Source organism: Aphelocoma coerulescens (genome assembly GCF_041296385.1).
Source record: "Aphelocoma coerulescens isolate FSJ_1873_10779 chromosome Z unlocalized genomic scaffold, UR_Acoe_1.0 ChrZ, whole genome shotgun sequence".
Classification (NCBI taxonomy): Eukaryota; Metazoa; Chordata; class Aves; order Passeriformes; family Corvidae; genus Aphelocoma; species Aphelocoma coerulescens.
Genome location: NW_027184085.1, coordinates 17,056,582 through 17,084,562, shown reverse-complemented (window position 1 = coordinate 17,084,562; position 27,981 = coordinate 17,056,582). Strand labels below are relative to the sequence as shown.

At 40.8% G+C, this 27,981-nt stretch overlaps 2 protein-coding genes across 6 annotated transcripts in view; one reads left to right on the top strand and one right to left on the bottom strand.

Annotated features, from left to right (window-relative positions):
* Positions 1-2: 2 nt before the first annotated feature.
* DDX4 (DEAD-box helicase 4) lies at positions 3-20,353 on the bottom strand. 4 transcript variants are annotated; one of them, XM_069002149.1, is made up of 19 exons: positions 20,254-20,353; positions 19,933-20,012; positions 19,387-19,450; positions 19,037-19,111; positions 17,439-17,510; positions 17,152-17,232; positions 16,853-16,930; positions 16,565-16,645; positions 16,152-16,232; positions 14,422-14,564; positions 13,225-13,377; positions 11,705-11,859; positions 9,080-9,209; positions 7,871-8,037; positions 4,605-4,750; positions 3,669-3,768; positions 2,332-2,602; positions 2,102-2,182; positions 3-306 (listed from the first exon to the last, which is right to left on the bottom strand). In XM_069002149.1, exons 2-19 carry the CDS (start codon positions 19,993-19,995, stop codon positions 226-228), a joined length of 2,022 nt encoding a protein of 673 aa, XP_068858250.1. In that variant the 5' UTR covers positions 19,996-20,012; positions 20,254-20,353; the 3' UTR covers positions 3-225. The 4 variants fall into 4 exon arrangements, with proteins under 4 accessions (XP_068858250.1, XP_068858247.1, XP_068858249.1 ...); XM_069002146.1 differs by lacking the exon at positions 20,254-20,353 and adding an exon at positions 20,101-20,247; XM_069002148.1 differs by lacking the exons at positions 16,853-16,930; positions 20,254-20,353 and adding an exon at positions 20,101-20,247.
* A 367-nt stretch (positions 20,354-20,720) lies between these two features.
* The window catches only part of SLC38A9 (solute carrier family 38 member 9), a 54,456-nt gene continuing 47,195 nt past the window's right edge, over positions 20,721-27,981 (top strand). Inside the window, exon 1 of one of the 2 annotated variants that reach the window (XM_069001286.1) lies at positions 20,721-24,481. The gene's annotated coding sequence lies outside the window, so the exon portion shown is untranslated. The remainder of the gene's footprint in view (positions 24,482-27,981) is intronic. The other variant, XM_069001284.1, reaches the window with a different exon arrangement.

The following is a 27,981-nucleotide window of genomic DNA, read 5'->3' as shown; positions in this document are numbered from 1 at the left end:
AGTGCACTTCTCAAACTTTTATTAACTGCTTAAGAGCTATTTAACAGTCCTTAAATCATCATAACACAAGATCCAAACTTTTTAACTGACATGTTACAAAAAAAGGAACAAGGTTTAGATGAACCCTTACATAAAGCTCTTTCCCAAACTAGGCCTTCACAAGATTATCTTCTCATGCAACATTCCACTTACAGCACAACAAAATACAAACTAGTTTGGTATAGTTTAATCCCATGACTCAATTTCTCTTGCAGAACGCTCCATCTTTACTTCTCCTGCGTTCATGTTGCCTCTGCCTCTGTAACTCTAGGAAACACAACAGGTCCTAGTTTAGAATTATTAACACTCAATCATTTAATGGTAAGTCACCACAAAACAATTATAGCTTTCTGCATGCATGTATCTCAATGTAATCAGAACACTGCTTTTAAATAAATAGAAAGTTTTAATCATTAACCTCCTGTAACACAAGGATTTTTGACCCTGTTGTACAATTACTGAAGCTTAATCAACCTCAGATTTTATCAAGTGTTGGAATAACACTTCCCACAATTCACATCCCAACTTCTTTTCTTATCTAACACAAGTCAGTTCATAAAATTGTGGGGAAAAAAAATTTCCTTCTCCATTAAATATTTAAGACTGACTGTCTGCATTACCTTTTCCTCAGGAAAAATAATAAAGCTCAATAATCTCTAAGACTGCCTCAAAATGAACAGGTAAGATCCTCCAAAGACTCCTCTTTCAAATTCATCATTTGATTATCAAACGGCCTTTTCATAAAAAACTGGGCTGACTAAAAATGCAGAGTTTCTGTCAGACTGACTTGAGAAGGTGTCATAAGAACTTGAACCTCGTGATCTCCAACTCAAAAGAGTTGGTGCACTATATGTATGTAATATTAAGGGTAGTATTCCCAATGCAAGCAGACATTTCACCTGAAAATCTACTCTATTCTGGACAAAGAGTCACAGTCAGATTTGGTAACTCAGAGGTTGTAAAGGACATGGACAGATTTGGACCTAGAAATGATGGATTTCATGGAATGCTGGGAGACACTACACAAAGGCTGGAGATGTGCATTTGGAAGCAATCTAGTGAGATCCACCTTTGAAAGCAATCTAATAAAAAAGCAAAAATAAAGCGTCCTTGAACTGGAAAATAAAAGAAAGATCCACTGAGTCAAAACTTACTCTGCAAGAAAAGGTTCAGGCAAACATACACAACAGCTATAATGTGAGGGTGCAAGTGTGAGAAGGAAGCAATGTTTGTGTAACTGAGATCTCATGAAAAACTCCCCAAAAAATGATTCAGATCTAATAAGGGAACTAGCCAGCCAGGTAGAAACACCCAAACCACCCAATGCTTTCAGTAATTATGGCATGGGAAAAGATAAATAATGAAAGGAAAGTCAGAGCTTGAACTGACACTTCCACATACTCTGTAAGCAGTCAGAGCAATTATTTCTACTATGGTCTCAAGGAAAGTACATTTATAACATTTGGAAGCAACTGAGATATGATAAAGTTGTTATGGAATCAAGACATGAAGGAAGGAAATGCTTTCAAATAGGAGTACACACAGAATTTAAATCCTGAAATTAGCAACACTAAGAGACTAGAAGGCTTCCCCCTATCACAGACATTACGAATAATTTTGACACAGACGAGATTGGGGCATTTATCCAGCTATAATTAGCTGAAGTTTTCAGTCAAATGAGTTATGTGAATGGGTGATGTGTAACAAGCAGTAATGGTATAATCAGCAACTATTTGCTCCCATCCTACACGTGCAGTAGAGAAATTTCTGAGCTACAGCTTTTGAGTATGCTTGCATGAACGTTTTCTTCCAGAGTAATCCTGATTTTATAGATCAAGAGTAAGGCAGCAAAGTAAGAGGCCACACTGTAAGAGCCCAAGTCAAGCAACTTGTCTGAAATTAGTTCCAGTAATACCAAATTCTTTTAAGATGCACAACTAAGGAAAGTTACAATTATACTCAAAACAGTTTCAGTGGCGTTAGTGTGGATATATACCAATGAAGACAGCTTTAAACTCAGATGAAGTTCTAATAGTCAAGACTTTTTAACTTCCAGACCTACCTTTTGTGTATTAACTGGGAGTCGTCCTCCTTCAGCCTCAAAAGCAACTTCTGTCAACCAAACAGGAACTTCCTGCTGAGCCTAAACAATTAGGAAAATCAATTCAGAGACTTTGACTACTTTACCAGTTCAGAGTTCTGTAACTGTACCAAAGATGTAACAGTTGCTCAGTACATCCAAGTGAAATCTAAAAGAACAGAAAAAGTTAAGCACTAAGATTTGAAACTTACATCTGAAAGCACTTTAATTAGAGGTTGCGCAAGATGACCATCTGAATTGTTATCAAAGAAGCCAACTGCTTTCCCTATATTTCCACAACGACCAGTTCGCCCAATTCGGTGTACATACTCCTCAATGGTGGAAGGAAGATCAAAATTAATAACATGCTGAACGCTTTCAATGTCCAGACCTCTTCCTGCCACTGAGGTTGCCACAAGAACAGGACATTTTCCAGAGCGAAAATCCCGAAGAGCTATTTCTCTCTCTCTCTGTTCTCTATCTCTACAAAGAAAGCAAGGGTTAGAATGGATGTCTCCAAAAATCTACAGCATTATTTAAGATACAATTTAAATGCCATGTTTCATGGACAGAAGCTCTTGGAGGGGACAAAAACAAAACAAGATCTAAACAACTCAGAGGCTGTCAGTTTAGGTTTTCTGAATTTTTAACTAAGGAGAAGCAAGACCAAGGAACTGTTTTAATTTAGGTCTCTAGAGAAATTGAGGGTATTTAAAAGAACTATAGTTAATTACGCATCAAACTCACTGCCTCTCTAAGAAAATCCACATGCTTAATTGATTACAAGTGCTTTTCCTACAGCTCTGTAGCAGGGAGCCAGTATAGCAAAGACAAAGTCTACCCAGACTCCTACATAGGCCATTTTTCAAATTTACTAAAAAGTGTGGCCAGTCAACAGTACGGAACTTGTCTTTTTGTTTATCATCATGACAAGAAAACGAGATTTGCTGTGGCATTTGCATGTTTAAAGAGTATTTGCAGATTATCCAGTACTTAACTACTGGGTCATAACTTCACTCATGTTCTTTATTGTACAAATATAAAAACAAATTAGAAAGCTAAACAGTGCTCTTTAGGATCTCAACATGAGATACATAGTGAAGCCTGGTACAACCACTACTCCAGTGAAGAGTAACCATCCTAACTTCAACTCAAAAAAGTAAGGTGAATCAGAAACCAGTAATGTTCATTACAGTTTAAGTATACTTCAACTCACAGTACAATAATTCTACAGAAATGTATTAAGACCCTCCTCCCACACAAGGGAGTTGTGGGTTAGCAATACACTCGCCAGGAATGGAAGGCCAGATCTTCTCAAAAGCTGTGTGGCTTTCACACACCTGTAAATCCAACAGCCACGGGATACACACAAACATCCTGCATCTGCATGCTAAGACAATTTTAGCCCTTGTTCAACCTTGATATTATGATGTCTGTCAGAACACATGGCAAGCTAAACTACACAGATACGGCCAAACATTGAGTTCTCAGGAAAAGCTTCTTTTAAAAGACACAGTTATTAGGTGACTTTCACTTTAAAAATACTTACCCATGGATACTAGTGGCTGGTATGTTTTCTTGACAAAGAAAGCATGCAATGAAGTCTGCTTTTTTCTTTGTGTCCACAAAGACCAGGGTTCGTTCATTACCTATGGTGAACAGAAGTTTAAAGCCACTGCAGTTTGAAACATGATGCACTTTCACCACTTAGAGCTGCACTTACCTACAGATATCAACACTTAATACAGGCAGACATTTTGAGTAAAGTCTTCAAAGTATAACTGTAATGAATACCCTATTCTGAGCTAATTAAATCCAATCTATCAATTTCTAGATCAATATGGAAACTGAGCGAAGACACACACATTCTGTTTACCCCAATAAAAGGAGGAAACAAACACTGTTCTCTGAGACAAGCAGGCATTCCCTTTCTACAGAATGTGCCTAAAAGCAGCATATTATCCTGAGCACTCAACAGCAAGATTCCACAGAATTTTTTAATTCCAAATGCACATTCAGTCTTCAGCACTAAAACTAAAACATACAGAATAAAAATGGAAAAATCCCAGACACTAATAAAATACAGGCCCAAACATTCACACAGTAATTTTAATACACCTATAATCTTGAGGTAATACCCCCAGATGCTGAAGTATTGTAATCGACCATATAAAGTAGAAAACCATCTAGGAAGGTTGTCTGCTAGTACTAGAGATGAGTCACTGGCATTTACTGGGCATTATACTAAATTCAATGACATTTACAAGCCCCTTCCAACCCAAACTATCCTGTGATTCTATGAAATATCCCTAAAGAAATATGCCTAAAAACCTGCAATCCTCCAAGTTCTGCTTCAAGCTTCATCAACAGTCCTGTAAAGTATGTAACAGACAATAAAATCATAGAACTATGACCTTTTAAACACAAGTTTAAAACCAAGCAATTTTGACTTCCCTGGTAAACAACTGGCATTAAGGAAAGTTACCTATGCTGTGTAGAATTTCTATCAGTTTATCCCTCTTCAAATACTGAGAAACTTGAAGAATACTTTGCTGAACATCACTGCATGCTCCACCCACATGTCCAACAACAACAAATAAAAAATCAGTTTTCAAAAATTCACCAGCTAGCCTGAAAAAGAGACAAAATTGAGCAACGTGAAACATACTATGTAATTATTTTTGCTTTAAAATCACATGTTTTCATTTATGTTTAAGCAACACAACAAATAATTTTATCCTCCATCTTGTGAGGAACAGTATAAGTAGTCTTATGTACATTTTTTAAAAAGCCAGGAGAGTCTGCATTGTTTCGGTCCAGAACACAAACCACATACCGGGCTGCATGATACATGACCAGCAGGTTAAGGGACTCTACTTCTGCTTTTTTAAGATCCCAGCTGGAGTACTGCACCCAGCAGTGGCTTCTTCAACACAAGACGGACATGCCAGAGAGGATGCACAGAGGCCACAATGATGATCAGAGGGCTGGAGTCCCTCTCCTCTGAAGACAAGCTAAGAGAGTTGAGGAGTGGGGGCCATTCAGCCTGGAATGACTTTATTGCAGCCTTCCAGTACCTAAAGGGGGTTTATAAAAAAGAGGGAGAGAACCCTTTTACACAGGCTGATAGGACAGGACAGGTACAGGCTGGACAGACAATGGATCAAGATTAGACCTGGAGGGAAAGACTTGGGAGTGGCTGGTGGATGAGAGGCTGAACATGACCCAGGCAAGGTACACTTGCAGCCCAGAAAGCCAATTGTGCCCTGGGCTGCACCAAAAGCAATGTGGCCAGCAGGGCAAGCGAGGGGATTATGGCCCTCTACTCTGATACTGTGAGACTCCACCTTTGTTCAGCTCTGGGGTCTCCAGTATAAGAAAGATGTGGACCTCCTGGAATGAGTTCATGGAGGCCACTAACCTGGTAACAGGGCTGAAGCACCCCTCCTAGGAAGACAGGCTGACAAGAGGTGCGGTCGTTCAGCCTGGGGACAGGAAGGTTTCAGGGAGACCTTGGAGTAGCCTTCCAGGGTGAGCAGCTATGCAGTACTTAGCTGCCAGATGGGATTAAACCACAGCCGTTTAGTGGGAGATAAAAGCCTCACATACTAAACTGAAGTTCTCCAGTCAACTAGAAAAATGCATGGTTCTCTCAACTCACATGTACAGAGAGAGATACAACTATCAGATCAAAGGTCTATATAATAGCAGAAACAAATCCAGGTATAAAACCAAGCACTATGTTAAAATTAGATCTGATTATATTCACTGAACAGAAATGCAGGACTATCTGAACCCAAGAGGACCAAAGAAAGCACCTTGTCCTATACTACCAAAGTAATATGCTGTTTAAAGCTCTCCCAGTAGCAGAGTATGGGAAATCATTAGCATTAAATCCAGTAATGAACTGACTCCAGAAAAGAAGAGTTTTCACACTCTAAAATGCAAACACTACCTTTAGGCATTTCAGTTTCAAAAGGTTACAAGAACAGGGGCAAGAAAAAACAGCCTCAAAGTTGCACCAGGGGAGGCTTAGACTGGCTGTTAGGAAAAAAAATCTTCACTGAAAGAGATGTCAAGCATTGGACCAGGCTGGCCTGGAAAGCAGTGGAATCACCACCACAGAAGGTACTTAGAAGATGTGCAGATGTGGCACTAGGGGGCACTGGTTTAGTGGTTGACTTGCTGGTTCTGGGTTAATGGTTAGACTTAATCAGTTTAAGGATCTTTCCTAACCTAAATGCTCCTATGATTCTAATGTTATTATGCAGTTCCAAACCATGATGTAAGCACTCAGGTTTCTGAAGTCTTCCACCAGCACTTGTAAATCCTGCAGGACTGACAGTAGAAAGGCACATCTTTTTTCATTAAACAGCAGCAGACCATAAATGTCTTTCACAGTTCAAGGAATCTCCTCCTTTCAGATGCTGGTAGTAAGACTACTCTTGATTCATCCCAACGAATGCAACAAAAGGACATAACAAAAGCCTGGGCAAAATCACAATGATAAAAACAGACCTAGAGACCAAGGGACCCAGATTCTTCTTTCAAACCCAAAACCTCAGCAAATCAGAGCACTCTGTGTATCTTACAGGGAGATACATATGCCTGGTCTCTTCCCAGGATACATTGAAAAGTGAGACCACATTCCTGCAGAAACAAGTAAACACATGGAATGAACACAAACTATACTTGCGTACAGTATCATTTGAATTCTTGATTCCCAGCTGAGCAAGCAACGTCATTATTAGATCACTACAAGATTATTTTTCCATACAAAGAACCTATGAAAAAAGTCTTGACAAGGAAGCAAAGCCACAACAGGTGAGTCCTGCTTTAAGAAAGGTGATACACTTCCACATCAGTAGTCAGTACTACTTGCCTGAACAGAAGAAAACAGCCCATTCCCTCTTTCATTCAGGAGAGTCAACTACAGAAAAGTATTTTCTCCCTGCCTCAAAAAAGATCTTTCAGACTTTTTGAAGACGGAAGTAAGTTGTCAGGATTTGACTCACGGAAGTACCAACACATTCTGTAATCTCTACAAGAGTCACCAAAATTATTTGTACTGCTCCAACTGAAGTTTAGACACTTCTGATTTAACAATGAGTATTCAGATGCTGCTGTCTTGAAAAGCAGAAGAAATACTAAATATTTTCTATCCGCATGCAGGGAATTAGTTGTTTTGTTCTGTTACTCAGCAACCATAGTACCATCTGTTGAAGACTGTTCCCTTAAGAAAGAGGACTTTAAAGGTAGTAAGTAGTAAATATGTAAGATGTATTGTAAACCCACGTCTGGACACTTTAAAACTACTGAAAATAAATACCAATTATCTACATAAGTAAGAACTATGTATCAGAAACACTGGTAAGTTGAGCAGTAATTGGTATGTCTCATTAGCCAACGACAGTGCCATCAGTGCTGGTGAAATGGCAGCATCACTGGCTTTCAGCTTGCACAGATGTGATGGGGGAGGAACAAGAAACCAAAAAGAGGAACATGAGGACTTCTGCAGAAGTGGAAAAGCCTTCAGACAACTTTCTAAATTACTTTGGACTTCTCACCTAAATTAAGCAGTTAATGTTTCAGAGTCCCTGCTTCAGTCAAGCAAGGAATGTTAATATCATAGTTTTCAGTATCTTCAAGTAAGATTATAAGCTTTTAAAAATAAGGAGTGTTCTTAACTCCCCAGTATTTAGTTCTATACAAGTACATCTTCAGATATATTTCTATTTTTATTCTACTCACCTCTGAACTTCTTCAGGAAAAGTAGCACTGAACATTAGTGTTTGGCGTTTGTCTTTTTGTGGCATGTCTGGGAAAGATACCAGCTTCTTCATATCTGCGCCAAAACCCATATCAAGCATGCGGTCTGCTTCATCTAGCACCAAGTATTTCACATTATGCAAGCCAATCTGCAAGTATTTCAGTCAAAGAAAAACAATACTGGTTCACTGACAGTATACACTTTAAAAATACCCTAATTGCCAAAATCCATCTTTTACTTATTTCTTTCAAGTTAATAAAAAATGGAAGTATTATGATTTGTTCACATCTCAACCTCTACTCAATCTTTTAATCTGCACTAATTCTAGCAGTAGGCACACACCATAGTGCTTCCTTCAGAACTTGGTTCAGCAATGTAAACACAGAGCCTAGAGATCAACTACAATTCAGCCCACCTATTTTGGAATTATGCCTTGAGTTTTAGAAAGGTTCTCTCATGTAACCCTTAAACATTCTCAAAAAATTTTTTTTTTCTGAAAAACAATTATGTCAGAAAGCATTATTAAGACTATCGCAACTTCACTGTTGCTGATCAAGACTTTGCTGACCATCACTTTGACTAAAAGCCTGATAACTGCAGAAAACTAATCTCCAGTTTATCACCAAGAAGCACTTTTCCAAACCTCGTTTGTTCGGTGAACATCACTGAGTCACCACTGTAACACGCAGCAATTTCAATATGAGTTTACAATGACTGGGAAAATAAAAATTCAAATACAGTATTATATAACCTGGACCTTTTGCATTTTGAATCAGTATGAAAATATAGTTCCAGATAGACAAAAAGCCACTGTAGCAAAACAAACAGGACATCAAGTGAACATCTACCATGGAATATGCCACAAGAACTAAGAGAAGCTGTTCCATGTATTTAAGCTATAAAATTTTATTGCCATGACCACTGCAGCCACTTTGATTTAGACTGATATTTTCCAGCTGACTCTGAAAGGAACAGAAGGGATCTAGACTCAGGCTACTCCTTCAAAAACCATCATGGAATTTAGATAGAAGAAAACCTCACTTGTATTTCAGTGCCTGTACAAAGGCAGCACACTGATAGATCGACTGAACACCAATCTCTGTTTCTAGCGATTTTAAAGAATGAAAGATGGTACTTTATCTTTTAGGTTAAAGTATTTAGGGAATTTAGATGAAGTGTTAAGATCTTACCTTTCCTCTTCCAATGATGTCTAGAAGCCTTCCTGGAGTGGCACAGAGTATATTACAGCCTAGCTTTACCTGACGAATCGAATAGTCTGTTTGTGTACCTCCATAGATCACAACAGGCCTTATACAAGTTCTATTATGTAGAAGAAAGTTTGAATTAATTGTGTAAGTATGCAAACAGTATTGTTTCATGAAAATTCAAAAAAATAATCAGAGCTAAAGAGTGGTCTAACTCCTTCAGCGTACAGCTTGGTCCAAAAAAACCACTCAAAAACAGAAACTCACTCCAAGTAAGCTTAAAGTTCACCCTCACACTATGTAACAGAGGCTGCCCAAGTGGCTTGCTAGGAACAAACACTTGATTTCACCTGCATTCTCCTCTCTCCCTTCAACTGAGACCTACTAACAGTAACAGCTCAAATGGTGTAAAGATGTTGTCTCTTTTTATACGGCATACTCAGAAAAAGCAGAACCACCACCACATACACCTCTAGAGCTTCAGAAGTAATCTTTGCAGACCTCAAAAGGGCAAAATAAAAAATACATGTATGGAATCTTTGTAAAGCAGCTAATCACACTGGCCATACAGTGTGTGACTCAAGGATTGGAGAGCAAATCCATTCAAAGACTATACTACTCAATGTTCTTCCCAGTAGGCTTTTTGGTTAGATCTACCAAGTAGAGCTGTATCACATACTCTTCTGCAGAAAACCCCTTCTCTAAGCAAGAACTATCCTATGCAGCTCTGAAGCATGTTTACAAACTCTGTAACCTTCTGCCACGATTTTAACATGCATGCTAGGAGTATTTTCACACCCAAATTCAAATGGTCTTTTCCTGAAGATACTAATTCAGCTTCATATGCAACAATGGTGATCAGATAAGCCTGGTAAATTTTTACCAAAGTAAATCAAAACTTTTCAGAAAGCTTTAGTCAAGAATAGAAATTCCCTCTGGAATCCTACAATTTCAGTATTTACCCACTATTAATATATGTATTTCATATTCCTATTTGCAAATTAAAGAGCCTAAGATCATAAATCTGAACGGATCAATAAGCATGCTATTCTTTAGACACTACATATTCACATTCTGACACTGTTTAACTCGTTCTCATTTTTAGGGCAGGCCAGCTGCAGCAGAAAGTTCTAGACTGAAATGTTATTTTATGGTGAAATCATCTCTATCTAGTTTAAAATAGCATAAAGTACAGAATCAGCTACAAAGTTGTAACAGATTTAGAGATTAAGAAGCTGTTCTTAATAACATCCTTAGTTACTGATCATTCAATGACAACATGATCACTCCTCCTGAGGACAGCCAGCCTCCAAGTGTAAGCTGCTTGAACAAAAGCAAGTACAATTTATCCCACCAGATTTTGCAGCGATGATGTTCTGCATTCCACCTCCAAACAGTAACAAACTGTTACATACAATAGATTTAGTTCTCTTCTGTACAGTGGTAAAAACTATTACTTAATAGTGAAAACATTAATGACAAATCTAGTACAAATGTACTCTCCCACAATATTCAAGGACTTAAAAACAAGTTTAAACCTTTTGTTCTGTTTTGAAAGCTCAGAGAGTTTCTTTGAGCTGTGATGTGTCTGTCCAAGACCAGAAACACAAGGAAACAAGAGTTATTAGAAACCATCTCTGAAAGTTAACTAAAACCCATTAATATCCACCTCCATTTTGCAAAGATGAAAGTAAAGCAAGTATAAATTGCAGAAGGCAAGCTACTAAGTTTCTTCATATTGAATACATCTAGTGCAGGTAGCTCAGTGTGCAGCTGCAGTGCAAGCTACAGACTTACCTCTGGGTGGCAGGAAATGGCTGGAGCCCAGGCAAAAGATCATGAACTGGTGCTGACCCTTTGCTTAACAAAGGGCACAGGGACCTGCATCACTAGCGAGGTGACCTAACACTCAAGACTCTGCAGGAGCAAATAACTCAGTAAAAAGACCTCAGAATATTAGGTACATATACTGTGACTATATAAAAGCCCAGTAATTCTGTTGTTCAGGGGTCCCTTTAGGAGACATCCTGCTCGAGCTATTACACGTTGCTGCACAACAATTAAATTACTTGAAGGAAACAGAGGTCTGAGATCCTGCTATGGGAAACATGGGGTCGAGTCAGTGAGAAAGCCTCATCTGACTCTTTGAGCATAAGAAGCCAAGTAGGGCAGCCAGCAGCTCACTAGAGCCACCTGCTGCAAAGGGACTTCAGTCCCAGCAGTTGAAGTCCCTCCTGGTGGCGTCAGAATGACTGCTAGAGTGGCTCCTGGATGGTCAGACAGGACAATGTTCTTAACATTTCTTCTAAGAAATTTAAGAAATTTTCTCATCAGTGACAAGCTGAATACTTATCTCCTCTTCAAGCTGGAGTAAGCCTTCCATTCAGGCACTCATCCACCCCAGTATCAGGAAGATTAGGCACTTAAATCCCTAGTCATATAGTAAGAAACCTGCTAGCCAGTATTATAATGTGAACTCATTTTAATCTAAATGCAAATGTTTGTAATTTGATTGGCACAAAAATATTTGCAAGTACTTACGAAAAAAACAAAGCACTGTTGATTCAAGCAAAGTAATAATCAATACCAGGCAATAGTGCAAAAACTTACCCATACACAAATTTTCTTGCTTCTAGGAAGATCTGATTTACCAGTTCTCTAGTTGGGGCAGTAATAATACATTCCGGTTCTTGCTGCTCTTTAAATCTACTGGCAGTTACACCATCCCTCATCATTTGGGCCACAACTGGTACAAGAAAGGCGGCCTGGGGGAAAAAAAAAACACAGTAGTATTTGTGCTGTTTAAGTCTTAAAAGCTTTAATCAGTCCCATTAAAACCTGCATATCAATCTTAAAGCTTGAACGACAGAGCACACAATGATAAAGGAAATCAGACTGCAAAAGGATTGACCTGAACCTACAACAGAACATTTAAGCTTATTTCTCCCTGTTAAATAGTATAAAAGTATCTCTCTGGATCTTAACAGTCTAGTAACACAGGAACACAATCATGCAGTGGCTAATTTCCATACGGTTCCATACACTGATGATATACCCTGGTAATTCAGTAAACCAAGATCAAAACCATCCTTAATGTGTACTTAAAAGCTATAGGTTATCATCAGTAGGTCTGTAAAGTAACCACGTACTAACATTCTCCAGATTACTAAAACGGCAGATCAGTTTGCAACACAGCTGCACCACACCAGCACACTTACTTCCAAGTAAGACTAGTTACCCACAAAACCACATCTGCACAACAGTCCCAAAAGCACCCAGAGTAAGTATCTAGAGCATAAGTTTTGTATACTTCCCTTTCTGCAAAGCGAAGAAGTCTTTCAAAAGAAGTAACTAGTAAGCTACATTAAAACAAAACCAGGATTCCACACTGAACAGCAAAAAGCTACACTTCATTACCAAACATTCCCATCCACCAGCTGTCAGTGGTTAGGTTTGGATACATTAGACAATTTAAAAAGTTGAGACAACTTTCAACTTAGTATCAATTCTCAACCCTGTTCCATGATTAAAAGTGAATCACCTAAAATCAAGTCTGGGGCAGATCAGACTTCATCAAACTAAGTATGACAAACCTGCACAACATGGTTAGAATCTGGCATAAGCTTGAAAAAAACCTAAAAACATACAAAACTCATACACACACAAAAGAAAAACAATCAAAAAAAAACCCAAAAGAAAACAAAAAGGCCCCAACAAAACAGAAAACAACCCACCAAATAAAAAACAAAAACCCCCAAACAAACAAACAAAAATCCACTAAAAAAAAAAACCACAAAATCCCACACAACACAAAAATCCCTACTTTCAACTGCTGAGTCTTCTCCTCAGCAGTTTCTAGGACTGCCTGCCTATATTTCCGAATCCACTGCTGTAGTTCTGAAGGATGGCCTGCTATATCAAGACACTAGTTTACTGAAATAAAGAATAAAGCCCAAAATGTGACAACCCTGTCATCATCCCTATCTGTGCCTGATACCTGCCATTGCTGTGCAAGTGAAATTATGAGACAACAAGCAGTCATGCATCTGAAATGCCAAAGAGCAAAGCATCCCCTCAAATGCTTCCAGTAACACGCTTTCAGTAGAATGAATACTGCACAAAATGCTTACAGTTTTTCCTGATCCTGTCTGGGCACATGCCATTAAATCCCGTCCTGCCAGTATAATAGGAATGCTGTACTTCTGCACTGGAGTAGGTTTAGAGTATCCAGCTTTAGCAATGTTCACAGTTAAAGTATGACAGATGTTAGTGTCTGCAAAACTCTGTAAGAAAAAAAATTAACAGTTATTACACAATCACAGAAGGTATAACCTTAAAACCCAAAACGCTTACTGTAGGACACAGACATCCAAATACTAAAGAGTGTTAACTTTAGAGGTAGTCTCACCAGTCATTTAGATTGCCAAGGCTCCTACAAGTAAAAGCCCCAAAGGTCTCTAAAATCTGCTCATGCCATTCAAATAACATTGTTTGTACGACAGTGAATGCTTTCAGCTGGTCTTGCTAGTCTTACAAGAAAATTGCTGAGAAGCCATACACCTGGATACAAGCACATCAACTCACATAGTGCGCTATGAAAAAACCCTGACTCTCCTAGGTTTCATTTCACACAGGAGCTACACATGGCCTTCTGTGCTAAAACCAGTAAGGGTAGCTAAAACAACGTTCCTAGCCAGGACCAATAAGCAACACAGGTTACAAAAATCAGTTTGACTTCAGTGAGAACACCTCTGCATCTTACTCTTTCAACACAGCTTCTACTAACCCCTCTACATGTCTCATTCTTTTCCCTAAAAAGAGCTTTTTTCTTTTTAAGCATTGGCCACCCAGTATAGATAAAACCCAGTTACAGGTTAAACAGTGAACTCCAGCCATGGAGAACAGGGCTAGAAATTACTTTAAAACACCTCTCTGTCCAAACAAATACTACCCCAACAGGTGTTAATTTACATTTTTCAAGATCCCCTGGTAACTGACTTCAGTAAGATAACTATACCAGCCTACCCAGAAACTGCAGTCAATGATCTCTTTCTTCCAATATCTAAACTGGTATTCTTCTGCAATTTAATGACTATTCTTCCTATATATCCAGTATTACTTTCTCTGGACCATTTATGCATTTTGTTAGTGTTACTGTGAATTCAAATTTTTATCTTTCAAATGGGGAGCACTTCCTTCCACCATCGCACTGTCTGCAAGATGCAGTATTTTTTATCAGTATTTTCATTAGCTGCAAATATCAAACCCACTACACACCCTGGTAAATCATGCTTCACATAAACTGTGAGATTAATCAGTTTACTAACCATCAATGCTGCTGGAGGGTCCAGTCCTGACACTTCAACAACGTTTTCATCATACTTGTCAAAATTCATTCCTGTCTGATAATGGGCAAAGATGGCTTGTTCATCATCAGGTGGAGGAGGGGGCACATAAGTCACCTTTGGACCTTAAGAACACAAACACTTAGAAGTTCATAAGCAATATAAAGAGAAGTTAAAATAAACTATTTTAACTATGGAGCTATTGAAGTTAAGTTCAGTGAGATGTCATTTGGATTTCCCTCCCCTTTTCAGGAAGGCACAAAATTCCATACATTCATTCTATCAGAACTTAATCTTATACTACGAGACCTAAAATTTACCTACACACAAAGTCAGACTTGTAAAGCATCCACGTCTCACCTTCACTCAAGGACCTCACTTTCAAGAGCTACTCACAAAAATTAAATTAGGCTTCTTTATCATCCAGACAGACACATGCTCTTACGGCACAAGGACATGCATCCCATGCCAACAAATTACTCTTTCTGAAGAATTCTCTTTCAACATGAAATTGTATACAGATAGGTGCAACTGTTGCAGACCAATACCCAGAACAGTTTTTAACACACTAATACACTATGTCACTAGTACACTAAGACACTAGTACACTATGGTCATGAAAAAGGAATTACTATTCTGTGTGAAGGATGCAGCTATGTCCACTGAGCACTAGCATGTTGCCTCTGTAAACAATTCCTAAAAATCATTATTTGAACTAAAAATCTAAAAAAATTGAGCTGAACTAAGTCAAATAGAGGCAAACCAACTGCTCTTCAGGTATTAAGGATCACTTCTGAAAATGTACACATAAAATGTATATATAATCACTGGATCACAGAATGGTTTGAGTTGGAAGGAATGTTAAAGATCATCCAACCCTCGTGCCACAGGATGGATGCCTTCCACTAGACCACATTGCTCAAAGCTCCACAGAATGTGGCCTTGAACACTTCCAAAGATGAGGTATCCACAAGCTCTCTGGTGAGCCTGTTCTAGTGTTTCACTGGAACTCACCTTCTGAGTAAAGAGCCATTTAGCCATCTTTTCTACAGTGAAAAATATTTTAATGATTATCACACAAGGTGTGCTTACATGGAGAATATCAGCCATCTACCAATGGTTTAATCCCATTCCTAATTTGAATTATGGTACTTTTGTGAATATTACTATGCTCTAGGTAGGACAACATATACGTAGCCGAGTACAGTAGCATCAGTGGCAAAAGAATACAGCAGGACTATGGGTGAAAAATCCCTAGCAGACAACAAAAAAACCCCCCAACTTTAAAATAAAGTTAAATCAGAAAGAAGTGGCTTCTCAGAGCTATACATCTTACTTGTCAGCACTGACAAACAAAGTATTTCTGCTTACAGAGCGTAGAAGAAGGGTAAAAGTCTAGATCAACTCTTTTAAAACTTGGCAAGTTCTTTAAGGCTTACTTTCAATTCTGGGGTTCGCACCTCTGCTTCACCATGCATTAACTGAACCAGTAGCAGCAAGACAAAAAAAATTATGTAACCAACAGCTTTGAAAATTAAGTAACTAAAATTCAAACAAGTTACAAACATGTCTTTTGCAGGCATACAACCAAGATACCTAACATCTGCAGAAGGTTCTTAACCGGGAGAAAACTGACAATATTTGGCCGAATGAGGAAGGAACTACTTTGTCGTTAATCACCAATGAGGAAACCTGCTATTAAGAAGTCTCACCTGCACCATCTGCGACTGTTCCTCTTTCTCTAGAGTCAAGAGTTCCAGACCGAGGTATGTCCCTTTGCCCACCTTTAGTACCTGTAAGTAACAAAGGTGTAGTGCATATAAGGTATAAAATCAGCATGAAATACTACAACTAAAGCCAGTGCTATTTACTCCAAAAAAATCTGCAGTGCAACAGTCCCAACAACAACTTAATTAACTCCAACCTATACTGTACTATACCCAGTAACACTCGTTTTTTAAAGAGACCATTCATATTCCACAATACAGCTCAAGAACAACTACTAGTAGGAGTTCTCAGTTCTCAGGGAGCAAGCAAATCCAGGAAGATTTACTAAACATATGCTGTACCCATACAAACCACTCAGTGTGAATAAAAAGGCCCAATCCATCAAACTTACTCTCACCTTGTCCAAAGCCACCATGAAATCCTTTAAACCCTCTGCTTTGTGTACTAGCACCATCCATAGTGTTTCTTTCTTGAAAACCTGCAATACAGCATAGCACACAGAAGTAAGTTTGCCCATTTCTGCATGAGCAGATCAAGTGCCTTTTATCTGGCTGACAAACAGAAGCCATTTCAAAGCTTCCACTCTTGACTGCTAGTTCTCACAGAACAAGCAAAGCCACAAAGAATGAACTGGTGTATGCTGCCATCATACAAACCAGTCAATAAAAAAAAACCTTACTCTCACCTTGTCCAAAGCCAGCACGAAATCCTTTAAACCCCCTGTTTTGTGTAACAGCATCTTCTCTGTTACCTTCTTGAAAACCTGCAGTACAACGTAAGACAAAATAACCTAGTTTGCTCAATTTTGTGTGTACAGATGCCATTTATCTGGCTGAAAAGCAGAAGCCACTTCATGGCTTTCACCCTTGTAGTGGTAATTCTCAGGGAGCAAGCAAATCCAGGAAGATTTACTAAACATATGCTGTACCCATACAAACCACTCAGTGTGAATAAAAAGGCCCAATCCATCAAACTTACTCTCACCTTGTCCAAAGCCACCATGAAATCCTTTAAACCCTCTGCTTTGTGTACTAGCACCATCCATAGTGTTTCTTTCTTGAAAACCTGCAATACAGCATAGCACACAGAAGTAAGTTTGCCCATTTCTGCATGAGCAGATCAAGTGCCTTTTATCTGGCTGACAAACAGAAGCCATTTCAAAGCTTTCACTCTTGACTGCCTAGTTCTCACAGAACGAGCAAAGCCACAAAGAATGAACTGGTATATGCTGCCATCATACAAACCAATACAAAATCAATACAAAAACTTACTCTCACTTTGTCCAAATCCTTTAAACCCTCTGTTTTGTGTAATAGCATCTTCTCCATTGCCTTCTTGAAAACCTGCAGTACAGCATAGCACACAATAACTGAAGTTTGCCTAATTTTGATGCATGCGCAGGTCAAATGTCTTGTATCTGGTAATTATTCTTCTCACTCATTGTCTCATGACTCCACATAAAAGTTCAATATAACTAAGCAATTTACCTAAACATATGAAAAAAATGAAGACAGGAAGTACTTTTTGCCAAGAAGTCTGACAGATAACAATACTGCTCTTCTGTACAATTTCAAGTAGTAAATCAAACATTAGGTATTTAACTATTTGACTTTACATGCGTATATGCTAACCAAGCCACTAACTTCAACTCTTCTGTAAGGATGCAGATTGAGTCAGACTTCTGGTTTGAGGGCAACTGACAGCATTTGTCCCTTCACAGTTTTCTTAACTGGTACTGTAGAATAAGGTGGCAATGCCAGTTGCTGCCTGTTATGAAACAAGACTTGAAAATATGTCTTTCAGATCTATCAAATTCTATTATTTTTTTTTACTCAGAACTGCTTATTCAGCTGGCCGAGACAAGTATGTAGTGTATTTTTACTTCTAATCCCTTTCCTTAGTCACTCTCCTGATGGGAACAGAAAAGAAATAAACAGTCATACTCATAAACAAGGTATTCCACATCTTAGACTGTTAAGTTTTAGGTGTTGTCTAAGATCCAAACAACCAGCTTAGGTCATGATTTACTCCTCAGTCGTTAATCTTCAGCTGAACATGCACTCTATCATATTGTAACGACAAAGAGCACCATCTGGTACAGGACACCATGAAGTTCTCCTAGAACAGCATCTGTGGCTTCTTCTCCACCAATGCTTGGTGTCTATTACCAGTATGTCAGTCAGTTTGGCTTTTCCACATCAGTTCCAAAGAGATACAAAAATTACATCTTAAAGAGCCACATGCAAATGACAGTATCCTAAGTACCTATAAATACAACAGATCTTAAATACAGCTTGTGAGTTACTTGACAATTGCTGCTGGAGAGTCTACAGTAAAACTGCTTGTCATCAGTGCCCTCCATCGAACAAATCTACCATTCCCCCATCATAATGCAGTTCAACCCAAAGGATGCAGAAATGATACAGAATTTTTCCAAAGGATAAACTGTGCTGTGTTTGACTGGGGTAGAGTAAATTTCCTTCACACCAACTGGCACGGGGCTGTACTTTGGACTTGCCAGAAAGTGTTGATAATACAAGGATGTTTTCAGTTAGTGCTGAGTGGTGCTCACACTGAGTTGGGGCCTTTTCCATGCCTCACCCCACCTCACCAGCAAAGGGAAAGAGGGAGCACAAGATGGGATGGGACAGAGCCAGGAAAGCTGATCCCATCCCATGTGGCATCAAGCTCAATATATAAAGCCAGGGAAAGACAGAGAAAGAGGAGGACATTCAGAATGATGGTCATGCACGACAGAGCTCTACTTTCATGGAGTTGAACCTGCCTGCTGATTGAAATTGGTGAATAGCAAAATTTAATGTATCATAATCAACTAGCCATTAGAATTAGAACCACTACTGGAAGTTACCTTTGGCTCCAAAATTTCTTCCTCTACCAAAACCACTCACTGGTTGACGCTGTGTGCTCACAAATTCATCAGTACCTGTAATAAAAAAAAAAAGAACTAAGTTAAAATTCAAAGCAATCTTTGACTCACTAGAAGTTGTACATTACTACATAATTGCAGTAAATAAAGAAGGATTGACAGTCAAAAGGAAAGCCTACTCGTAATATGCTCTCTATATAATTTGATGCTGCTATTCCATGGAGGTCACATGAAAATAGCACAATAACATTGTCTTTTCCTTTAATCTTGTACAATGCCCAAGGGATCAACTCTTCCAAACATCAGTAAAGTCAAAAGTGCCTTTCACATACCAGATGAATCTACACCTGGACTGAAAACAGATGAGGGGTCATTTGGTCTCTCAAGTAAGCTAACCTGCAGAAAGAAAAAAGGCACATCATCATGATGACTTCAGGCCTGGCAAAGTAAGTAAATACAAACACAGCTACTAAGTCACGCGCTTGAAAGAAGTTACCTTCTGCACCTTCTGAAATTAAAACTCTCACATCCTTCTGCTTACTCCAGCATACTGAATTTCAGTATACTAAATGGCATACTGTTTGCATCTGAATGTTACCAAAAATCACATTATACACAGACAACATACCAAGCCCACTTAAGCATAAAACAAGCACTAATATCTTAACAAAACAGCAGCAACCAAATTGCTAGTGCAGAGAAAAACTCCTCTCCTCAGTAACAGTGAACTCCTACGGCTGCCTACCATACTTGCAAAAATCACTGAACAGGGGACACCACTAACCAACAGCAGCACAGGTTGCAGGGACACGAGTTGGAGAAAGGAAAGGGAAAAGAAGCAAACATCGCCATAGTTGCCCCCACACACACACTCCTACCTTCTCAAGGGATAGGAATAACGCCTCATCCCCTATCTCCGCATTCCAGTCTTCTTCAATCATGCTGCGCCCTGCCAGACCTGCTTGCAGGAAACAGAACACATCAGCACCCGTCCCCCGCCAGGCTCCGGAGGGTCCCGCAAACGAAAAGAAAATGGCGCCCCGCACCGAGACTCGCCAACACGGCGCGCCGCCAACGCCGGCAGGCGGGGATGCGCGCGCCCGGCCCGGGCGCTGCGCTGGTGGGGATGGAAGAGGCGGGAGTCCTCCCGTTGAAAAGCATCCCGCTTCCCGCAGGACAGCGCCCAGCCCGTCTCCTACCTCCTTCCCACGGTCCAACAACACTGCGCACCAAAAGAAGATGGCGGCTGCCGCCTACACCCCTCAAAGCGGCCACACGTGCAGCTGCCGGCGCGTCGTCACGTGTCGCGCCCGGCAGCCAATGGGCGCGCGGCCCGCCCGGGCTCCGCGGGCGCGCCCCGGCGCCTCACGTGCGGCCGCTGGCGCGATTCCCGCTGGCGCCTGGCAGGGTGGGAGTCGCCGAGCCGCAGCTGGCACAGCGAACATTTTACTACGCACATCTTTGTCAAGTATTAACGTAACAGTAACGGGACATGTGCTTTTGCTGGAATTAAAAAAAAAGAAGAAAAAAAAAAGGTTAAATTGTGTTAAGCAGGTTATATGTTTAAAAAACAAAACGAAACAGATTTAACGTCCCTGGACAGCTCAAACTTAGAAATGACACCTCTTTGCCGCTGGTTTTTGTTTTACCAGACTTGTCAGAGATAAGAAACATAGCTGAATTCCTGGCTCAGGACATGATGCTGGAGAGGAGGAGAACATGGATTCCACTCCTATCATTTCAATGCATCTACTAAAACTAGTAGCAAGTAGTCTGGCACTCCAGCTTGAGTCTCCAAGCTACCCGTGCAGTGTGTGTCTTCTCTGTACCTCTTTTCATGCTGTGGGATAACACAGCAGTGCTTATTCATAAAAACATTAAGGAATGTCGTATGTCATTTCATAAACATGGTAAAACTCATTAACCTGCTCCACCATGTTCAAAGGACTTTCGGCATCAGAAAAACAATTTGAGAAGTTGTGTGTCTGTTCAAGAACTTTAATGCCTTCTATTGCAGAGAGGTGACACGGGATCTGTATTTCTGCAGTGAATGTCTAGCAGGGGCTTTGAGCATCAAGGCAAATTCCTTCAGCAGTTGGAAGATTTTGGAAAGTGGTCTTTGAACTAATGCTTTTGTTATTTTCTCGTTAGCCATCATCAATTAAGCCCTACCCTTTGTAGCTGCTCATTTTTCAGGAGCATCAAGACAGGACTCAGGTTAGAGTGCAAAGTGAGTAAGAGACATAACCAGCTTCTCTGTCTCACAGTGAGGTTAAACTTGCACGACTTGATTTTATATATATACGTGTATACGTGTATGTGTGTGTATGATGCGCTTAGTGCTGGGAGTTACCAGCTTTCAACGAGTATTCAGACATATAATGTCCAAGGATGAAGAATCTGCAGTGGGAGCATCTCTGTGGGAAGTGTATTAACCTGTTGACGAGTTCCCAAAGCAGCACCTGAAACTAGCAGGGAATCTCACGAGTCAAATTTCACTCACTGTGGTAACCATTTTACTTTTTGTCTAAACAAGGAAACAGAGTCAGCTGCTTTGGGAGCCAAAATGGTTTCTGTTTGCATTGCATGAGCTCTGTTTTGGATGACCGTAATGAAAAACATCAGTGTGTCTGTTCTCCTGAGAAATTTATGGTTAGTGCCAGATGTGCTACTCTGACACATCTAAGCCAAACTGAAAGCTTTCAGATTGTTCCCCCTTCTTTCCAGGAGCAAGTTACCATTCCCTCAGCTTTGCCGGTGTAACTTCATGTTCAGCACTCCATACAGTTTCATACTTTTAATGGTAGACATGGGCAGCTACAATGAATACAGTCATAGTAGAAGGTCTGTAATCACTGGTGGATCACTTTAACTACAATCAGATGTCACAGCCTCTAACTAGTAGATAGACTTGGAAGGTTGTTTCTTTTCCTTGATTCTGCTCTCTGTAGGACACTCCCTACTGCCTCCAAATTACTTTCCACTACACCAGGAGAAGCCAAACTATGAAATTTTTGTGAATGGCAAGAAATTACATAGTAATTGTAACTAATTTCTTCAACTCAGAGGATTGTTTGGAGAGCTAAATTTTTTTTCCCCTAAGGCTGCTAACAATTCGATGTAAACCATGGAGGCAGTGAACAAGTTGCACAAGATGTTTACAGACTACCCTTGAGGTAATTTTACCCAACCAGCCCCACTCAAGCAGAGTCACCTAGAGCAAAAACAGAATAAAATTTTATCCAACATACATAAACAGTATCTCATGTAATACTTTGAAACATAATATGGAGTTGCAGCTAACCAGAAAAACATATAGAAGTATTTTACAAAAACTTGTAAGAATTTACCCCAAGTCTAAGTGCAACCCCTTAAAATAAGGAAGAAATCAGCAATGTAAACATCATATTCTGCTGAGAGATGGGCTCCAGATGCTGACAATCTGCTTTAATGTCCTCTCCTCTTACCACTGCCCAAGAATTAAACCATCAACCTTATGATCCAGAACAGCTGTAGAAGGGTGAGCATAGCACCAAGAACAGGGGTAGGAAGTAAATGTGTGCATAAAATCCATTATTCATTCTTTTTGTGTAAAAGCTCTGGACTAATAATGATCAGACCCCTAGAATTTCGGTTACACTTTCAAAAAAATTAATGTCTTAGTTAAATAGGAGGTCTACTTTCTCTTTGGCAACAAACAAGATTTTGAGTGTAACATAGTTTCTGTATCTTAAATGCTATCCTCACATATTTTCAGTATCTTTTAGAAAAAAACCTGGAGTTTTCTCTAACAGAATGCAACATCCCTCGAAGTTTGTTAGCTATGTGACCATGCCCCTGTTTGCAACAATGGGGAAGGTTATTAATTCATCCACTATAATGTTCTATAATGCCTCAGTTTTATGAATTTGTGCATATTACAATTATATCTGCAAGTACAGAGTAAAGTATGCCTTGAGGCAGTAAAAAGAAGATTCAACATAGCATGAGATGGAAATTTCTTAAAGAGCTGGATTTAGTACTCCCTTTGTCTTACAGATTTACCAAGAGCTTCACAATTAGTTTAGGCTCCCATTTTTCTAGACCCTGTCCAAGCATGTAGGAAGAGACATTCTTTCCCCAGGAGGTAATATGTCGTCAGAATAGAAAGCCAGAATGCAAACACTGCAGGACAGAGACTGAACCACCTTTTGTGAAGTCAGCTGTGGCAGCAGATTTCATGAGGGAGCAGGAGGAATCTCTATATTTCTGCTAGGCTTATAGTTCTTACAATAAAACCTTTTCCTACGCATAACTCGCGAACAGTAGTGGGTGACCAAGAATGCAATGAAATACAGATCTACCTGCTATAGTAGTAACTTAGGCAAATCTTTCACGGAATAGGACACAGAAGACAGGCTTGCAAGAGCAAGACTAGAAGTTTGCATGGTGAAAAAACGTTCTTCACACACGTCTACCTTTGTGGGTTTCAGTTTAATTTGCTTTCGTAGCACCAGCACACGGTGTTAGCATTGCATTTCAAGTTCCTCTGATAGCAGCTGGATGGACTTCTTGACTCATCGACCAAAATCTTCTAATGGCCAAAACCCACAACATACACCTGGATTCTAAGAGTGACTTAGAGGCAAAAGATGATGGTGAATTTCCTGGATACAGAAGCAAGAGTTTCGGTCCCAATGAGCTTGTGTGCAGCTGGATTTCAGGATGATGAGCAGTGTTCAGTCTCTGCTGCCTCATTTCCGTCAGCAGTCTGAAATTTAATTACACAGCAATTTTCTTGCAGAACAGTCCTGCAGTCCTGCTGCTAGCCGTACATTCTGTTTTGGGCGTCACTTGAAGAGGAAGTACAGGGGGTGATTTGTCTGTAGCTTGTTTTGTAGTATTGTCACATGGGGAAGCTCTCTCTCCGGTCTTTCTTGCAATTCAGCGGTTTTTCCAAGCATGAACTATAAATATCCCTAGATTCTGATATTAACCGGGGTTTCAGCTATGAAAAGGATTATCTCAATTTGATTTTAGTACCACATTAAAACAAACAAACAAAAAACTCAGAAATAACCAAACAAAAACAAACAAACAAAAAAATCCAACCCATGATTTAAAATAGTGATTTTCTAAAAGGTATTGGCTGGCAGATTGTCCCTGTTGTTTAGTCTGCTTAGTGCGCTTTGCTCAGCAAGTGTTTAATACCTCACTGAGCGGTCAGGAGGCCCACGGTACATCCGTACGATAAGGACCTCGCCTAGCAGCCAGGGCAGACACACCGCCCCGCCGCTTCCTGGGAATCGTAGTCCTGCGCTCCACAGCACCCGGGCGGCTTCCTCGGCGCAGCCGCCCCGGGAACTACGCGGCCCGGCACGCCCGGAGCCGCCGCCGTGCTTCCTGTGCCCGCGGCGGGAGCGCGGCGCCGCCGGGGCCGAGCCGCAGGTAGACGAGCGCGTCAGGCGGGGCGGCGGCGGCGCCCGGGCGGGGCGGCCCGGCGGGAGCGGCCGCGGGGGTCTCGGGGCGCGGGGCGGCTCCAAGAGCTGGGTGGCGGCGGCGCCGCCGTGTCCCCTCCATGTCCCCCGCCGTGTCCCCCGCCGCCCGCCGAGCTCGGCCTGCCGGCGCTGGGGGCGCGGCCTGCGGGGCGGAGGGGCCGGGCAGGAGCCGCGGGCACTGAGCGGCCGCGGGCACTGACCGGCCGTGCCGTGTTCATGGGAGCATGGGCATATCGTCAGAGCGGGGGCGGAGGTACAGGAACGGCATGGAAGCCCTTCGGGCTGTCCGTGAAGCAGGGAAGTGTTGATATCGGTTTTCACGGGCCTGAGGGAGGACCCGTTAAGTTAAAAACAAAAGTCGTGTTTAAAATGTAAGTTTTTTCCTAAGGTGATAGCGTTAGGTTTCTGTAACTATTTATCTACAGTCCCCACAAATCTATAAATGACACAAGCTTTATCCGTTGAAGACAAACCTAGTTGAACATTCCATTTCTTCTTAATTTTACTTAGATTTATCATTTGGCATTGACCATGTACCTATTGGTTCAGTCAGAGCAACACAAAAGCTCAGCAGAGGTTCAGCTTGTATATTCAATAGTCTTTTTTTCCTCAAAAAGTTGGTAACTTGCCTTGCTTATACAGTTTTAATCGCCTTCAACCAGTGGAGTTCTAGGAGGTAGCTAAGGCGTCTATAAAGTGCCACAAGAGGCAGCATGCTGTCCTCGTTTTAAGGAGCTCTTAGTGTATGTTGATACTTTCATGACCAGTATAACATCCTTCAGTCCCTTCTCATGGAAGATTCACTCCAGGAGTGGAGGAACTCTACTGTCCCGTGTTGAAGTTCTTGTCTTTCAGTGTAGACCGTGCTTATTTCTCATAATTTATATGTACACAGACTGCAGCTTACTTGACAGTTATGCCTTGAACTGTATTCATCCTCCTCAGAATTGGAGACCAGATTACACCAAATGGCACTTTTAAAAAAAAAATTTCCTTGTTGAACTAAATACTTCAATTAGCAGATTCTGGTATTTAAACCATGAGGGTCAAGTGTTTTTTAGAAGTAGTGGCTTTAAATAGGAAATGAGGTACAACTAGCTCTCAGTGCTCCAGCTGCTCTTTTTACAGCACCATGATGGCATGGTGGAGGGTGTGGGGGTAGTGATCCTCTAAGCCTTTCTCCTCCTGCCCACTATGGGAGGTTCTCTGATAAATACTAGCTGAGTACAGTCTGTGCTCATGGGATGGTTGGGATGACTGAGTAACTGAACACAATTTTGTTCCTGCTGTGGGGTAAACCGGTTTGGTAGCCCTCTTGCACAGCCTGGGCTGTAACTCTGAGTGATCTGTCAAGGTGGGTCTCTCATCTTAAAGCTTCATCACACACATCTGTAACTAAGCCATAAACTGCCATTGGTAAATTCTCAGTGCAAGCCACCTAATACAGTTTTGCCCTTCAGTGCCAACATTATTAGATCACAGAACAGCCACCAGGCTACAATGAGGTTTCTAAATCTGCTATGTCCTTGTCTTCAGTCCTTCATGCTTTTTAGACTTTGAAACCAGGAGAGAGAACCTGAAGACAGTCAAAGCAGGGTAGGGGCGAGCCAGTGAGGATTAATGAAGGTCCAGTCCTATTAACATTACCATCTTAAAGTCACGTGGCGTGTAGCCCAAAATGAGACTGGGGAAAAATAACTTGCATAGACTAAGGTATTGCATCACAGTTTATGACCAGCAACAGAAAGCCTGGATTATTAAATTCTAATCCACTTGTTCCCTTTTGCTGCCCTTCTGATGTACTGCTTCAGCTGTTTGTAGGAGAATTACAAATAGGGCAACAGGTCATACTAAGCTTCACCACAGCTGTATTAGTAAAAGTTAGGAGAGGTATGATGCTTGTGGTAGAGGAAAGAAGGCGGCACATCCCTGCAAGGGGAAAAAGAGAACTTGCAGAACAGTAGAATAGTGACAAGCAAATGGCAGAAGATCCAGACAGACAAAAAGAATTTTTGGAGGGGAATATTGGGTGCAATATATTGAGGAGAAAATCTCTATTCACTACCAGATATACTACAAAGCAATCCTAGCGTCTGTGCAAGGATAATTAAACACACAAACATGTTTAAAAGGACAGAGGTTGCAAAGTTCAATTATTCAAAGGTTGGAGCATTAAACAATGAAAATGAGTTACTTAGGTGATTTTAGTCATCTTGGTACATATGGATTATGATACTGTTTTTATCAAGCTAGACAGTTCTCACTGTCTGGCTTGAGACATAGGGAATGTTTTGTTAGAGCAGCAAAGTTAATGGTGTTCAGTTCACTTGTGCATAAGAGTGATCTCCTTTACCAGGTGCTCAGCAAATCATTACTGTGGTCTTGGATGTTTTTTTGCAGTGCTTACTACAGATCACTAAGTTTTGTATAAAAGTTAATTTCTCAACATACCATGAGCTAAGGCAAGTACTGGCATTATCTGTATTTTAAGGATAGGGATTAAAACACAGGAAAACAATCCACAAATATTGAAATGTCAGTTTGAGACCAACTTGATTACTTTCAAAATAGCTAACATGATTCACTGGTGCATGACACAAATGCTCTTTTGTATTGTCCAGTGTTGTATGAAGCAGGCTTTAAGCAGCAGGGTAAGAAAAGAGGTAACATACTCTAAGAGGTAGGTGGTCCCTCAGGCTGTGTCTCAGTGCTGCCTTCTTTCCTCTGCAGACCATACCCGTGTCTTTTCAACTGGACAGTGAAACTGCTGGTTCTACAGCCCAGACAATCCCATACCAGCACCAAAACAATTACCTCCCCCTTCAGATTTATACTTTCAGCTAGATCTATTTTAGATCTTTTCCCCAGTCCTGCTCTCTACCAAGACAGGAAAGAAGACAAGTAGTTGTGCCACCACAAACAGGAGAAGGAAGGACTGCGCTACTATTAACTTAGCTAAAGAGAAAGTACCATGAATTTTTATCTCCAACTCCTGATACACTGCAGCTAACAGAAACCTCTTTTCCACTTGCAGGAAAATCCAGTTTGACAAGAAATCAGTGGGTATTACAGCTGGGGGTGGGGGTCAGTGGCTCTGACCCAGGAAGAGGTGACTGGTCCGGGGAGATGGTCCCGAAAGGAATCGCCTTCCCGAGGCCCAGTGTCTTCCTCTCAGCTGCTGGCAGAGGGGCCCTTGCAGGGGCTGTCAGCTCTTTAGTGATTATCAGCTCGTGATTCCAGCTCAGCTCTGCAGGGCAGCCTCCAGGCCAAGCCAGACCAGAGAGAGACGAGAGGCCCGTGTGGCTGGTTCCGCACAGAGGCAGCTTTATTGTTGGTTCCCTCCGGCAAAGGGGAAAGCCAGGGACGAGAACTCTCTCTGACCCCCACAGGGGCAGAGGGCTTGCTTTTATGGGGATACAAGGGATGGGTGAAGGCCAATGGGTTACAAAG